Source organism: Carcharhinus amblyrhynchos, chromosome 34 (genome assembly GCF_965287045.1).
Source record: "Carcharhinus amblyrhynchos chromosome 34, sCarAmb.v2.hapA, whole genome shotgun sequence".
In the NCBI taxonomy this organism is placed as follows: domain Eukaryota; kingdom Metazoa; phylum Chordata; class Chondrichthyes; order Carcharhiniformes; family Carcharhinidae; genus Carcharhinus; species Carcharhinus amblyrhynchos.
Window position 1 is genome coordinate 16969952 of NC_137357.1, and position 16364 is coordinate 16986315.

Sequence of the window (16364 nt, forward strand, 5' to 3'; positions counted from 1 at the left end):
CATTAAAATTAATATTACTAAATTCCCAAACACCCTCTGCAAATCCGGATGACTAACTGCGTTGGTGCAATGGGAGATTTGAATATTAGCAGGGAATGCTCAGAGAAATCAATCCCAAAGAGAGAGAGAGCGAATTCAGCTATTCCTGAATCAGGCACTTGAACACAACCGATTTCATGACTCCACACAAAAGGGAACGCTGAACTTGAGGTCATGCACCAGGGCAAAACTCTAAGTAAACTTCTCCTGGGGTAAATAAACCTCCCCTCATCAAGTTTCATTGCAATCTGAACCTTAAGTATCCATCTGAAAAGCAGAAACTGAAGCAGGGTTTGGTACAAGACAGGTCTCTGATTCCCAGTCAGTAGGACAGTGTGATGTGTAACAATAAAAATTACTCAGTTGAATTATTCTGGGGATGTGGCTTTTGGAGTTTGCTCTCGTGTAATGAGTCAATACATTCTGATGCTACCGCAGCAATTGCAGTTTTTTCAAAAAAATTAAATGGAAATGCATCTTCAGGAAAAAAAAACAAGAATGCAATTGTTAAGAATGCCACCCTGTGCGGCAGTCTAAAAACAAGGAGGAAGCTTTTGGAAAACTTGCCCCTTCTCCACTTGCGTGCGCACTTGCGTCTCCCAACTTGGGGGCAATGATTGAGTGAGGCGAGAGCAGAGATGTCGGGTTGTGAATGGACAGTTCGAGTAAGATGCCTTTCATTGGCAGCTGTGACCATGCTTACGATTCCATTGAGATCTTCCCCCGAGATAAAGACTTGTATAAATGTTGTGCCTTTTGCAGTTTGAGAGAGGCACACACACAGACAGAGACACATCTCGATTCACACTTGAGCTGCTGTGTGTGTGACAGAGACAGAGAGAGACACACACACACACACAGAGAAACTGCACAGATAGACAGACAGAAGCTGACCGGTCTCCTGCAGCAATGATGCGGAAAGCACTTGTACTCTTTGCCTTCCTGCTGTGTGTGCAGCTCGGTAGCTGGTCGGCTGCGGATGAAGTGGTCCCTCCACCTGTTGAAGACAAGGACGACTCTGTGTCATCCCGAAGAATGAGACTGACTGCGCAGAATTCAGGTAAATATACACCCTCTTCCCTCTGTCTGTGTGCGTGTATGGTCAGGATTAAAGCTCCTGGGTACTGAATGAAATCCTCCTCCATTTCCCCCTGCAGGGAGCTTCAATGTTTCCTCTCTCCAGGTTACAACTGTTTTACATAAAGACAGAACCACCCCATGTGTTGCCCGGAGGCAGAGTGCTTGTTCCGGCACACTTTGGAACAGCAGGTTTGGGATGAACACTTGGCAGGTTCCCATTCTAACATGAACTGCCCATTCATTTCCACCCCTCGCTGTTGCCATTCTGAGATTTGTTACTGTTTTATAAAAGAAAGCTGGTCACTTTCACAGTGAAACTTTGTACCCTTCTGGTAAAAAGGCTTTTTGACAGGAAGGATTTTTATCTTACCCACAAACTTTATTTCCAGCAGCGATGGGGAAATGGTTCCATTGACTCTTTAATCGGGTCTACAAGGCGTGAACTGTGGGTGTATTTGGAGAGGGTGGGTCCCCCTCCTCCCCACTGAATAGCAAAGCTCACACAAACGAGACTGCAGCGTTGTGTTATCCGCAGTCCCCAGGGTATGTGTGTGTGTGTGTGAGACAGGGAGAGAGCACTCACTACTGGAAGTGCTCAGTTGCCAGGGGAAACCCAGAATAAAACACACCTCAGGCAGGATACAACAATTGTTACATTTCATTTCTCTGAAAAATGACATCCAAAGATGTGCAGGCTGAGGTTGACTGGCCACGTAAAATGCCCCTGAGCGTCAGGGGGATTAGCTCGGGTAAAGATATAGGGAGAGGGTCCTGAGCTGGATTGTGGTCAGTGCAGGGTGGATGGGCTGTATGGCCTCCTTCTGCACTGTAGGATTCTATATCAGGTAGCGTCACCTCAGCTGTGGCAGCATGCAGGGCTGGACATCTCCACGGGGCAGCCCCCCCCATTTCTGCCAACCCTGGCACGGAGTTGAATCTGTTCTGTTACTCAGCCAGGAACCTGTTACTCAATCAGGTTCCACCTGCTCAACTGTTCGAAAAAATAGGGTGGCACCATGGGTTGGCACTGCTACCTCACAGCGCCAGGGACCTGGGTTCAATTCCCGGCTTGGGTCACTGTCTGTGTGGAGTTTGCACATTCTCCCCGTGTCTGAGTGGGTTTCCTCCAGGTGCTCCGCTTTCCTCCCACAGTCCAAAAGACGTGCTGGTTAGGTGGATTGTCTGTGATAAATTCTCCCTCAGTGTCGCCGAACAGGTGCCCGAGTGTGACAACAAGGGGATTTTCACAGTAACTTCACTGCAGCGTTAATGTAAGCCTTACTTGTGACACTCATAAATAAAAATCAAACCAGCTTCTGTGCGAAAGAGGCATATTCCCTTTTCCCTTGCTGCATTGTCAGTGGGACAGTGAGTGGCTGTTTCCAGTGCTTATCACCACTGATAAAACACGCGATGTGGAGAGGGGTTGCTTGAGAAATCACAACATTCTTTCCAACACACTGCCCCAGTCCTGTATTCATGTACATGGGCTGTTGGGTTGAATGGAGCCAAATGCTTTCCACTATCTTGTTTCTTTGTTTTTGCAATTATTCATTTCAAAATGCTGGTTTAGACTTTTTCTGGACAAGATCCTTTGCACACGATATGTGTCCACCTCACTGTCTCATAGCTTCACGTCAAACTGGAACTTTAGTAAGATTTTCAGTTAGTCATCTAGGTAGTGGTGAGCGAGAGTGAATCCACATGCTTGAGGCACACTGTTATATCCTTGGAGACGTCATCAGGAAGTTCACATCAGTGTATTTGGAATGTATACTTACCCTGATTGTATCAATGGCAACTTTTGCTTCATAATCAGAATTTCTATTTGTAACCTCAGTGAAAACTCCACACTGAGGGAGCGCCGCACTGTCAGAGGGTCGGTGCTGAGGGGGCGCCGCACTGCCGGAGGGTCAGTGCTGAGGGGGCGCCGCACTGCCGGAGGGTCAGTGCTGAGGGGGCGCCGCACTGCCGGTGGGTCAGTGCTGAGGGGGTGCCGCACTGCCGGAGGGTCGGTGCTGAGGGGGTGCCGCACTGCCGGAGGGTCGGTGCTGAGGGGGTGCCGCACTGCCGGAGGGTCAGTGCTGAGGGGGTGCCGCACTGTCAGAGGGTCAGTGCTGAGGGAGTGCCGCACTGTCAGAGGGTCAGTGCTGAGGGAGTGCCGCACTGTCAGAGGGTCAGTACTGAGGGAGCGCCGCACTGTCAGAGGGTCAGTGCCGAGGGAGTGCCGCACTGTCAGAGGGTCGGTGCTGAGGGGGCGCCACACTGCAGGTGGGTCAGTGCTGAGGGAGTGCCGCACTGTCAGAGGGTCAGTGCTGAGGGGGCGCCACACTGTCAGTGGGTCAGTGCTGAGGGGGTGCCGCACTGCAGGTGGGTCAGTGCTGAGGGAGTGCCGCACTGTCAGAGGGTCAGTGCTGAGGGAGTGCCGCACTGCCAGAGGGTCAGTGCTGAGGGGGTGCCGCACTGTCAGAGGGTCAGTGCTGAGGGGGTGCTGCACTGTCAGTGGGTCAGTGCTGAGGGAGTGCCGCACTGTCAGAGGGTCAGTGCCGAGGGGGTGCTGCACTGTCAGTGGGTCAGTGCTGAGGGAGTGCCGCACTGTCAGAGGGTCAGTGCTGAGGGAGTGCTGCACTGTCAGAGGGTCAGTGCTGAGGGGGCGCCACACTGTCAGTGGGTCAGTGCTGAGGGAGTGCCGCACTGTCAGAGGGTCAGTGCTGAGGGGGCGCCACACTGTCAGTGGGTCAGTGCTGAGGGGGTGCCGCACTGCAGGTGGGTCAGTGCTGAGGGGGTGCTGCACTGTCAGAGGGTCAGTGCTGAGGGAGTGCCGCACTGTCAGAGGGTCAGTGCTGAGGGAGTGCCACACTGTCAGTGGGTCGGTGCCCTTTCACTAATTTTACTGGTTTGAGTAATTTGCTTTGTGTGGCTTCTGACTGTGTTGACGTAAACATCAGATTTACAAGAAATATTCCTACAAAGTGACAGAATAATTCCAATCCACATTTCATCACAAAATATAAATGCAGATTACTGCAGGCGCTGGAATCTGAAATAGAAACAGAACATGTTGGAAAATCTCAGCAGTTGTGACAGCATCTGTGGAGAGAGGGTGACCCTTCTCCAGACTGGAAACATTGAGTCCTGTTCTCTCCCCACAATGCTGTCAGACCTGCCGAGATTTTCCAGCATTTTCTGTTGTTTGACGTTCCATCGTGACGAGTTTGTCACTTCTGCATTCCCTGATGCTTCAGGTGCTGTGGACAGGAGATAAAGGTTCTCCCTCCACTCCTCCAGCCCCTTTCCCCACTTGAGCACAACAAGGTGTGTTTCGTAGAAGAAGTCTTTTTAACCCCTCGAGCGCTGTGACTCTCGAGAACAAGAAGCAAGCCGGGTTTTCTGATAAGTTTGAAAAACAACTTTCACTTCTCCACACTGATGTATCCATCACAGACAAGGCACGCACACACGCATGCAAGGAAAGGTGATTGCAAAAGGGGCGACATGCATTTAGGGTTTTCTTTAAGACGTCACACTCCACTGTCTGGAGATGAAAGGTGGTGCTGATTCCTTTTTGGCCCCTGTGTGAAATGGAGTTTGAATGTTTCTGGCAGTGACTCTGCCTTGGTTTACCACCTGCAGAGCAGGCTTTGGGCTTCACTCCAGTTGTTGTGCAGCTGAGCTCCAGCAGTAACTATCGACTCTCCTGCTTCAGGCGAGAACAGCTAAGAGAATGACCCCGATCTCTCCACCTGTCAGTGGATTCTGAGCAGGGTCCCCTCCCTTTTGTTGCATGGGATCTTTTCCTGCCAAGGCTCTCCGTCTCTCAGACTGACACATCATGAGGCTGATCTCTCAAAGGTGTGCATGAACAAAATGTCCCTCATCACAAGGTGGCACACTGCTTAGCACTGCTGCCTCGCAGCGCCAGGGACCCGGGCTCAATGCTGGCCTCGGGTCACTGTCTGTGCAGAGTCTGTACGTACTCCCTGTGTCTCCGTGGGTTTCCTCCGGGTGCTCCAAAGATGTGCAGGTTAGGTTGACTGGCCATGCTGAATTGCCCCTTTGTGTCCAAACATGTGCGGGTTAGGTGAATTGGCCGTGGTAAATGACCTTAGTGTTAGGAGGGATTAGCAGAGTAAATGGGTGGGGTTAGGTGAATAGGGCCTGGGTGGGATTGTGGTCGGTAGAGACTTGACAGGCCAAATGGCCTCCTTCTGTAGCGTAGTGGTTCTATGATTCTAAGGTGCTTTCTGACAGGTGACCACAGTACCTGTTTTCCCTTTACCCAGACAAGTAGTCCCTGATTACCTGAACACACACACACAATGGGGTAGTGCATTTTGGCCTTTGCCACCTCCTGGTGTTAGGTTGAATTCTGCGCACACCCCTTTCAGTGAGTTCCATTATGTACCCAATACGTCTGTGGAACCCTCGCTTGTTTGCTTCTGCATTTTTTTTATTCATTTGTGGGTCATGGGCATTGCTGGCTGGGCCAGAATTTATTGCCCACCCCCAGTTGCCCTTGGAGGGCAGTTGAGAATATATGGAGTTAGACGTAGGCCAGACCAGGTAAGGACGGCAGATTTCCTTCCCAAAAGGACATTAGTGAATCAGATGGGTTTTTCCGACAATCGAAAATGGTCATCAGTAGATTTGTAGATAGCAAATCCATGTGATCCCCAACCAGAAACCATGGATGAACAGAGATATCTCCTGCTTGCTGAAGTCCAGGTCTGAGGCTTTTAAGCTGGTGACACTGACCGATACAAGAAAACCAGGTACGATCTAAGGAGATCCACCAAAGATGCCAAAAGACAATACTGGACAAAGCTAGAGTCCCAGGTTAGCTACACTGATGCCTGTTGATTATGGCAAGGTCTGCAAGAAGTAACAGGCTAGCAGATGAAGGCACATAAAATCGCCAGCTCCAACACACCCCTCCCTGATCAACTCAACACATTCTGCACCCACTTTGAGCAAGAGGTCAGTGAGAGCATGCCCTCCACCCTGGGTGAACCTGAATCTGGGGGTCACCACTGTAGATGTCAGAGCAGCTTTCTCAAAGGTCAACTCATGGAAAGCGACTCGTCTGTGTGGGATACCCGGACACGCACTCGGATCCTGTGCCCAGCAGCTGGGGGGGGGGGGGGGGGGGGGAACGCGGGGCAGGTATTCACAGACATCTCCAACAGCATCCTCAGCCCCTTCCTGTCCTCCTTGTACACCTCTGACTGTGTGGTCAAATTCCCCTCCAACTTTTCTTTGAAGTTTGCTGATGACAGCACCACAGTGAGTCAGATCTCAAACAATGATGAGACAGAGTACAGGAATGAGATAGAGAATCTGGTGAACTGGTACGGCAACAATAATCTCTCCCTCAATGTCAATAAAACAGAGGAGGTTGTCATTGACTCCAGAAAGCGTAAAGGAGAACATGCCACTGTCTACATTAATAGGGCCAAAGTAGAAATGGTCAACAGTTTCAAGTTTTTAGGTGTGCAGATCACCAACAACCTGTCCTGGTCCCCCCATGTTGATACTGTCGTTAATAAAGCCCACCATGCCTCTACTTCCTCAGAAGGCTAAGGAAATTTGGCATGTCCACAATGACTCGCACAAACTTTTCCAGATACACCACAGAAAGCATTCTTTCTGGTTGTATCACAGCTTAGTATGGTTCCTGCTCTGTCCAATACCACAAGGAACTACAAAAAGTTGTGAATCTGGCCCAATCCATCACACAAACCAGCCTCCCACACATTGACTCTGTCTACACTTCCTGCTGTCTCAGAAAAGCAGCCAGCATAATTAAGGACCCCACACACCACAGACGTTCTCTCTTCTGCTGAGTCCCGTCAGGAAAAAGATACAAATGTCCGAGAACATGTACCAAGTGGTTCAAGAACAGCTTCTTCCCTGCCACCATCAGACTTCTGAATGGAGCTACCTTGCACTAAGTTGATCTTCGTGGCAGAGCCCTTCAGAGTATTGATTGGCAAAGGGATCTGGGTACACAGGTCACTGAAAGTGGCAAGACAGGTGGAGAAGGTAGTCAAGAAGGCAAACAGCATGCTTGCCTTCGTCAGCTGGGGTGTTGACTTTAAAAATTGGCAACTCATGTTGCAGCTTTATAGAACCTTAATTAGGCCGCACTTGGAATATAGTGTTCAATTCTAGTCGTCACACTACCAGAAGGATGTGAAGGCTTTGGAGAGGGTACAGAGAAGATTTATGAGGATGTTGCCTGGTATGGAGGGCATTAGCTATGAGGAGAGGTTGAAGAAACTTGGTTTGTTCTCATTGGAACAATGGAGGTTGGGGGGGGGGGCGACCTGATAGAAGATTATGAGGGGCATGGACAGAGTGGATAGTCAGAAGCTCTCTCCCAGAGTTGAGGAGTCAATTACGAGGGGGCACAGGTTTAAGGTGCGAGGGGCAAGTTTAAAGGAGATGGACGAGGCAGATTTTTTACACAGAGGGTGGTGGGTGCATGGAACTTGTTGCCAGGGAAGGTAGTGGAATCGGATACGGTAGGGGCTTTTAAGGGGCATCTTGACAAACACACGAATAGGATGGGAATAGAGGGATATGGTCCCCAGAAGGGTCGGGGGTTTTAGTTCAGTCAGGCAGCATGGTCAGTGCAGGCTTGGAGGGCTGAAGGGCCTGTTCCTGTGCTGTAATTTTCTTTGTTTTCTTTACACCCTCGCTATGACTTTAACACTACATTCTGCACTCTCCTTTCATTCTCTAGGAATGGTATGCTCTGTCTGAATACAGTGCAAGAAACAATACTTCTCACTGTATACTAATACACGTGACAAGAATAAATCAAATCAAAAGTATTTTTTATGAAATTTAAATTCCGCCATCTGCCGTGACGGTACTCAAACCTGACTCCCCAGAACATTCGCTGAGTTTCTGGATTAATAGTCAGCGATAATCTAGCATGGGTTTTCTCCGGGCACTCTGGTTTCCTCCCACAGTGCAAAGATGTGCAGGTTAGGTGAATTGGCCATGCTAAATTGTCCATTAGTGTCAGGGAGATTCGCAGTGTAAGTACATGGGGTTATGGGGATATGGCCTGGGTGTGATTGTTGTCAGTACAGGCTCGATGGTCCAAATGACCTTCTTCTGCACTGTAGGGATTCTATGTATTTATATATTCCCAATCTATGTATTTGGACAATAGCAGCCACGAAAATCCATTGGGAAAATGTGTTGCATTTTTGACTGTTTTCCTCAGCCAAATATCCCTAAGAACAAGTTTCTATTTTCATCTCCTGACCAGACAGGTAAGCTCACTCCACGTATATTGGCAGACAAGAAAGGTCACGGGACCTCTCAACTCCAACCTGCTTCAACCTAGATTGTCCATTCCCAAGTTTTTGGAACAAGTCATGTTGATTTTCCATGAATCCACAGCTCGAACTGCGTGGGCATGACAAAACTGTGGTGGTCTCACCTCGGGAGGTGGGACCGAGCATAGTCTTCAGATAATCAGTTCGAGAATGGGTGGTTTTCAGATTGGGGGCTGGTGGTGGTGGTGGTGATGGGGTATAATTCAGACCCTATTTTAATATTTCACCAATCCTGTCCTCATTTCTGTATAAATTGCTGTGCTTCGAGAACAGACATGATTTCTCCTTAGTGTGAAATAAAAGCAATGAACACTTTTTCTCAACAAATTGCCCTGTGCACATTTTTAAGGGTGGCACGATGACCCAATCTTAGCACTGCTGCCTCACAGCGCCAGGGACCTGGGTTCGATTCCCAGCTCGGGTCACTCTCTGTGTGGAGTTTGCACGTTCTCCCCGCGTCTGCGCAGGTTTCCTCCAGGTGCTCTGGCTTCCTCCCACACTCCAAAGCTGTGCAGGTTAGGCTGATTAGTTGTGCTAAGTTATCCCTTAGTGTCCCAAGATGTTTAAGTTCGGGGCATTGGCTGTGCTAAATTGTCCCCTAGCATCCCAAGATGTACAGATCAGGTGGATTGGCGATGCTAAGTTGCTCCTTGGTGTTCAAAGATGTGCAGGTTAGGCTGATTAGCTGTGCTAAATTGTCCCAAGATGTGTAGGTTTGGGGGATTGGTCATGCTAAATTGACCCTTAGTGTCCCAAGATGTGTAGGTCAGATGGATCAGCCATGCTAAATTGTTCCTTAGTGTCTACAGATATGCAGGTTAGGGGGAATCAGCCATGCTGAATTGCCCCTTAGTGTCCAAAGATGTGCAGGTTAAGGTGATTGGTCATGCTATATATCCCTGAGTGTCCCAAGATGTGTCAGTAGGGGAATTAGTGGGCTCAATGTGGGGCTTACGAGGATAGGGCTGGGGAGAGGGCCTGGAGCAAGATGCTCTGTCAGAGAATGGGTGTGGCATCGATGGGCCAAATGGCACCCTTCTGCACTGTGGAGATCCAATGATTCTCCCCACCTCTGGAAACCTGTCAGGCTGGAATTCCTCCCTTGTGATATGTGTGCAGCAGTGTCTCCACTGGTAGGAAGGTGCAATTGCAGCCCCAGCAATTACCAATCAAACATGGACATTTCTCACAATGAAAGTAAAAACTGCTAGAACCGCGTACAGATGTAATATTAACAGATTCAGAGATAACATTTCTGAAAGAGGGAGACCTTATGTGTGCAATTTGTGTTTGTTCCACCTGAGCCATCCATAACTATTTCCAGCAATGACACTGTCCAAAGATGCAACCCAGGGCAACTTGCAAGTTGGGTTGGGTCCAACACAACTTTCGCTGCCATGATATTGCTCAAGCTTCAGTGTGGTGCAGGTTGACGGAGGTTATTTTGCAACTGTACAGGGCATTGGTGAGGCCGCAGCTGGAGTACTGTGTGCAGTTTTGGTCGCCGCACTTACGCAAGGATATTTTGGTCTTTGAGAGAGTGTAGAGGAGGTTTACTAGGCTGATACTGGAGTTGAGGGGGTTGGACTATGAAGAGAGACTAACAAGACTGAGTCTGTACTCGTTGGAGTTTAGAAGGATGAGGGGGGATCCTATAGAGGCGTATAAGATAATGAAAGGGATGGATAGGGTAGAGGTAGAGAGATTTTTCCCACTCAGAAAGGACAGCAGGACTCAAGGGCACAGCCTCAAGATAAGGGGGGGGGGTGCAGTTTAGAACGGAGTTGAGGAGGAACTTCTTCACTCAAAGGGTGGTGAATCTCTGGAATTCTCTGCCCGTTGAAGTGATGGAGGCTACCTCGCTAAAAATATTTAAGACACGGGCAGATAGGTTTTTGATAGACAGGGGAATTAAGGGTTATGGGGAGAAAGCGGGAAAGTGGAACTGAGCCACTTCAGATCAGCCATGATCTTATTGAATGGCGGGGCAGGCTTGAAGGGCTGGATGGCCTACTCCTGCTCCTATTTCTTATGTTGTTATGTAATATAGAACTGGCAGTGCAGGAATTTTCAGCACCATGTTCCCTATAGAACTCTGTTGCTGGTGAAGGGGTTGCCCTCGCACTGGACAATCCGGAGTTTCCAGGAACTGGTAAGGAATTTCCTGGCTAGCAGCAACTGGAGGGGGTTGTTTTCTGGAAATCGCTGTAGAATCCAGGGGAATTGCTGGATGTTAGGTCCAGCCCACTGACAGAGATCTCCGAGTTAACTTTCAGTCTGTTCCTTCTCCTCACAGCTGAGATGATTCGATGCCTGAACAATGCCCTCCATGTGGGCTGTGGGGCCTTCGCATGTCTGGAGAATTCAACCTGCGACACCAACGGGATGTACGGTATCTGCAGGTCCTTCCTGTACAGTGCTGCAAAATTCGACACTCAGGTAAGGGGGTTCACGTACACGGGAATCGGCTGGTCCTCTGGGAGGGATAAATGTCACCTTGGCCTTAGTGGATATCCCTCTCCTTTCATTTGACATTTGTTGGTGGGTTCAAGTTGCAATCAGAGACTTCAGAACAAAAATCATTCAGTCACTTCAGTGCAGCGCCGAGGGAGTGCTGCATTGTTGGAGGTACGATCTTTCGGCCAACATTTTCAACCTAAACGTAAGAACTAGGAGCAAGAGTCGGCCATCTGGCCCCTCGAGCCTGCTCCGCCATTCAATAAGATCATGGCTGATCTTTTCGTGGACTCAGCTCCACTTTCCACCCACTCACCAGAACCCTTAATTCCTTTACTGTTCAAAAATTTATCTGTTCTTGCCTTAAAAACATTCAATGAGGGAGCCTCAACTGCTTCACTGGGCAGGGAATTCTACAGATTCACAACCCTTTGTGTGAAGAAGTTCCTCCTCAACTCAGTCCAAAATCTGCTCCCCCTTATTTTGAGGCCATGCCCCCGAGTTATAGTTTCACCCGCCAGTGGAAACAACTTCCCTGCTTCTATCTATTCTATTCCCTTCATAATCTTAAGTTTCTGTAAGATCTCCCCTCATTCTTCTGAATTCCAATGAGTAAAGCCCCAGTCTACTCAGTTTCTCCTTGTAAGCCAACCCCCTCAACTCCAGAATCAACCCAGTGAATCTCTTCTGCACCCCCTCCACACCATCATCCTCCTTCTCTTGGCTGAAGATAGATGTGAATTATTCATTCAACACTCTATCAATGTCCTCCAGCTCCACCCACAGATTACCCACTTGGTCCCCAATGAGCCCTATTCTTTCCCTGGTTATCCTCTTCCCATTGATATACTAATAGAACACATTGGGGTTTTGCCTACTTTTACCAGGCAGAGCTTTCTCATATCCCCCTCTTTGCATTCCTAATTGCTTTCTTAAGCTCCACCCTGCACTTTCTCTGCCTCACGAATGCTTCCACTGATTGGCTCCCCTTGTCATTTTTAAAAGCCTTTCTTTTCCTTCTCATTTGATCCTGAATATCTCTGGTCATCCTTGGTTCTCTCGATTTCTTATTCCTCCTCACCTCCCAAGAGAGAACATGCTGGGCTCGCAGTACCCCCGTTCCTTTTCTGAATGTTCCCCATTGCTCTTCTATAGATTTTCCCATTAATGGCTGTTCCTCGTCTACCTTGGCCTGATCCTGTCTTGTTTTACTGCAATCTGCTCACCCCCAATCCAAAACTTTTTTTTTTGCAGCTTGATTATTTCTTTGTCCATAACAACTTAAATTGGATCATGTTGTGATCACTATCACCAAAATGCTCCCCCCTATCACCACCTCAGCCACCTGACCAGTTTCATTCCCCAGAATTAGGCAGTGAGATGCCTTTTTGAAAGCCTGAAATTCATTACTGTCCTTGTTCATACAACTTCTTGCTTGGCCATTTAAGAGTCAACCACATTGCTCTGTCTCTGGAGTCACATGCAGGCCAGACTGGGTAAGGGCAGCAGATTTCCTTCCCTCAAGGACATGAGTGGGTTTTTCCAACAACCAGTAGTTTCACGATTACCGCCACTGATTTTGTTTCAGATTTTTAATATTTAAATTCCACCCAGTCTCCATCGAGTCAGAGAATGCCCATCGTGCGGAAGGAGGCCATTTGGCTCATTGAGTCTGCACCAACTCTCCCAAGCCCTATCCCTATAACCCCACGCATTCCCCTCATTTACACATCTTTGGATGCTCAGAGGCAATTTTGCACGGCCAGTTCACCTAACCTGCACATCTTTGGGCTGTGGGAGGAATCCGGAGCACCTGGAGGAAACCCACACAGACACGGGGAGAATATGCAGACTGCGGACAGTGTCCCAAGCCAGGGATCAAACCCAGATCCCTGGCACTGTGAAGGAACAGTGCTAACCACTGTGCCACCATGCCCCCTCCCCCGTACTAGAAGTCATAGTTTGAGGACAAGGGGATAAACCTTTTAGGACTGAGGTGAGGAGAAATATCTTCACCCAGAGGGTGGTGAATGTGCGGAATTCACTCCCACAGAAAGTAGTTGAGGCCAAAACGTTGTGTGATTTCAAGAAGAATTTAAATATAGCTCTTGGGGCTAAAGGGATCAAAGAATATGGGAGGAAGGAGGATCAGGATTTGAATTCGATGATCAGCCATGATCAGAGTGAATGACGGAGCAAGTTTGAAGGGCTGAATGGCCTACTCCTGCTTCTAGTTTCTGTGTTTCAGTGTCACATCAAAAGTCAGGTGACAGTGAGGGTCCGTGAGAGCACGAGATGCAGAATAGTCTGTGTCATCGACACCACGTGCTTACCCTGAGGGCTTTGTAAACACTTCTTAGCGGAAAAAGTTTGAAGTTAAACCATACTGATGATCTGGTGTCCGTCACAGGAAGGCAAAGCCTCACTGGGGTTTCGCCATGAGACAGGTTGGAGAAACTTGGTTTGAACTCAGTGGAACGATGGAGGTTGATGAGTAACCTGATAGAAGCCTACAAGGTTGAGGAGGGGTGTGAACAGAGTGGATAGTCAGAAGCTTTTTCCCGAGGTGGAAGAGTCAATGACTAGGGGAGCACAGGTTTAAGATGCAAGGGGCAAGGTTTAAAGGAGATGTACGGGGGTAGATTTTTTATACAGAGAGTAGTGGGTGCCTGGAATTCGCTGCCAGGGGGAGGGAGTGGGAGCGGATATGATAGTGGCTTTAAACGGGCGTCTTGACAAACACATGATGAGGATGTGAATCGAGGGATATGGTCCCCGGAAGGGTAGGGGGTTTTAGTTCAGTCGGGCAGCATGTTCGGTGCAGGCTTGGAGGGCCGAAGGGCCTGTTCCTGTGCTGTAATTTTCTGTGTTCTTTGTTGAAGTGAGATAAGAACTGGAAAGAATGAATTAGTGAACCTCACTCACACTCAGCAACAACTTTGAAACATAACCTGTTGAGAGAAGTGGATTTACGGTGGTTCCAAACTGGCTGAAATAAATGAAGGTCCAGGACAATGGAACACCACCTTTCCCACAAGAAAACCTGAAGGCAAACATCAGAGTACAATGCTGGTGTTGGTACAGAGAGAGAGGAAGCTGGGAGACAAGCATATATTGCGATTGCTGGGATAGAACTCTTTGTACAGTTGTTTCCAATGTTCACTGCAGACATTGGACAATGCTTCAGGACTGACCAGTGTCTTTATATCACAGGGAAAAGCCTTTGTCAAGGACAGCTTGAAGTGCATTGTTAACGGAATCACCTCCAAAGCCTTCTTCACTATTCGCCGCTGCTCTGCTTTTCAAAAGATGATCGCAGACATTCAGGAGGAGTGTTACAGGAAGCTGGACATCTGTACAATGGCCAAGTACAACACGCCAGCAATAACAGAAGTCATTCAGCTCCCCGCCTATTTCAAAAACAGGTATGCTGTTGGAAATCCCACCTCCGGAATGTCATTCCTGCGGGATGGTTTTGTCCCCAAGCAGACTGGATATGTTCCTTTCAACGTTTGGGATCCAGTGCGCGGGTGACTTCAGGGATGATTTGCGGTGACCGTACTGAGTTGGGGAAGGACAGGGGAGATCCAACTGGGGAGGCGACGGCCTGGTGATCTTATCGCTGGACCATTAACCCAGAAACTCAGCTCATGTTCTGGGGACCCGGGTTTGATTCCCACCACGATACATGGTGGAGTTTGAATTCAATAAAAAAATTCTGGAATTAAGAATCTACTCATGGCCATGAAACCACTGCTAATTGTCAGAAAAACCCATCTGGTTCACTCATGTCCTTTAGAGAAGGAAATCTGCCGTCCTTACCCGGTCTGGCCTACAGTGACTCCAGAGTCACAGCAATGTGGTTGACTCTCAACTGCCCTCAGGCAACTAGGGACGGGCAATAAATGTTGGCCAAACCAGTGATGCCCATTTTAATTATTTATAAAATGTATTTATTTACTAGTCACAAGTAAGGCTTACGCTAACACTGCAATGAAGTTACTGTGCAATGCCTCCAGTCGCCACACTCGGAGAGTTCTCAATGTATTTCTTTCTGTTTGCGCCTTGCCTCCAGGTATTACAACAAGCTGCTCGGAAGTCTTCTCGAGTGTGATGAGGACACGGTGAACAGCATCAGGGAGAACATGATGGTGAGCTTGGGAACGCACTTCTCTGGCTTTATTCACCTGCTGCAGAGTGACCGCTGCCTGACCTCACCCCAGAGGCCTGGTTTCAACAGCCGCTCAGCCGGTGAACCGCAGAAACCGCGCACCTTCCTCCGTAACGTCAAAGCCGGCGAGGCAGTCGCCGGCCTGGACCCCAAGCTGGCATCGGGCAAGGATGAGTGAAGACGGGACGTACGCTAAGACCCTGGACCCGTCCGCAAAACCAAGCCATTGTCACTTTCATTCCTCAACCTGGTACTCTTCATACCCTGGCAGCCGACACAGAGGCAAGTGCCCCCAAATTGGACCAACTGGCAAGCAGTGAACACCCAACTCTTCAGCTTGGCAGAGATTAGCCAACTGCGAAAGCACCATTCTTTTCATTTTTGTTTGCCCCGTAGGGAACAGCAGCCAGATACAAAGTGGCTCGAATCCAGCCCAGGTCAAGTTGTGACGGTAAATATTTCCAAATGCCCCCACCAACTCCCTTCCTCCTTTTCCTCCCCGCCTGGTCACGTTAGCCTTCTGTGTGGAGGAGAAGATGGGAGGTGTGGGACTGAAGGTGGCTGTGGGCAGGTGCTTGGAGAGGAGAGACGGGAATTTTGCGGAGAGTATGCGAAGTGCCCAATCCCCAGCTCCGGTATGGTCATCTCCCAGACCTGGCACTTGACCGCTTTGAGGACAGGTGACATCAGGATCAGTACTTTTCAGGACAAGTTTATTGCCAGCCTTTCCCACCATGTGGATGGGTGATTCCATCCCATTATTCAAACGGGAGACAGTCCCGTACCTCAGTGCCCACAATCCTAGATATCGCCCAGAGGTTCAGCTCCCCTGAGGGTTTCAGTAGCCCACTCCCTTGCAGAACAGAGTCTTTGACTCTTTGGAGAGTTGCTGGTTCCACGAACAGATAGAATCCCTGCAGTGCAGAAGGAGGTCATTCGGCCCATCAAGTCTGCACCGACCACAATCCCATCCAGATCTCTATTCCCGTCACCCCACACATTTACCCTGCTGACCCCCCCCCCCGCCCCCCCGGACACTCGGAGCGATTTAGCATGGCCAGTCCACGTAACCCACACATCTTTGGACTGTGGGAGGAAACCAGACTACCCAGAGGAAACCTACGGGGAGAATGTGCAGACTCTGCACAGACTCTGCACCCGAGGCCGGAATTGAACCCGGGTCCCTGGCGCTGTGTGACAGCAATGTTAACCACTGTGCCACCTCCCTCTGCCAACTGCCTTGATTCAATTCGCAGCATCAAACG

The 16364-nt window shown here is 49.2% G+C and overlaps 1 protein-coding gene across 1 annotated transcript; it reads left to right on the plus strand.

Moving 5' to 3' along the window:
- The first annotated feature begins 824 nt into the window (after window positions 1-824).
- Window positions 825-16114, plus strand: stc1 (stanniocalcin 1). The gene is made up of 4 exons (XM_080217008.1): window positions 825-1099; window positions 10768-10910; window positions 14142-14353; window positions 15004-16114. Exons 1-4 carry the CDS (start codon window positions 949-951, stop codon window positions 15275-15277), a joined length of 780 nt encoding a protein of 259 aa, XP_080073134.1. The 5' UTR covers window positions 825-948; the 3' UTR covers window positions 15278-16114.
- Window positions 16115-16364: the final 250 nt, after the last annotated feature.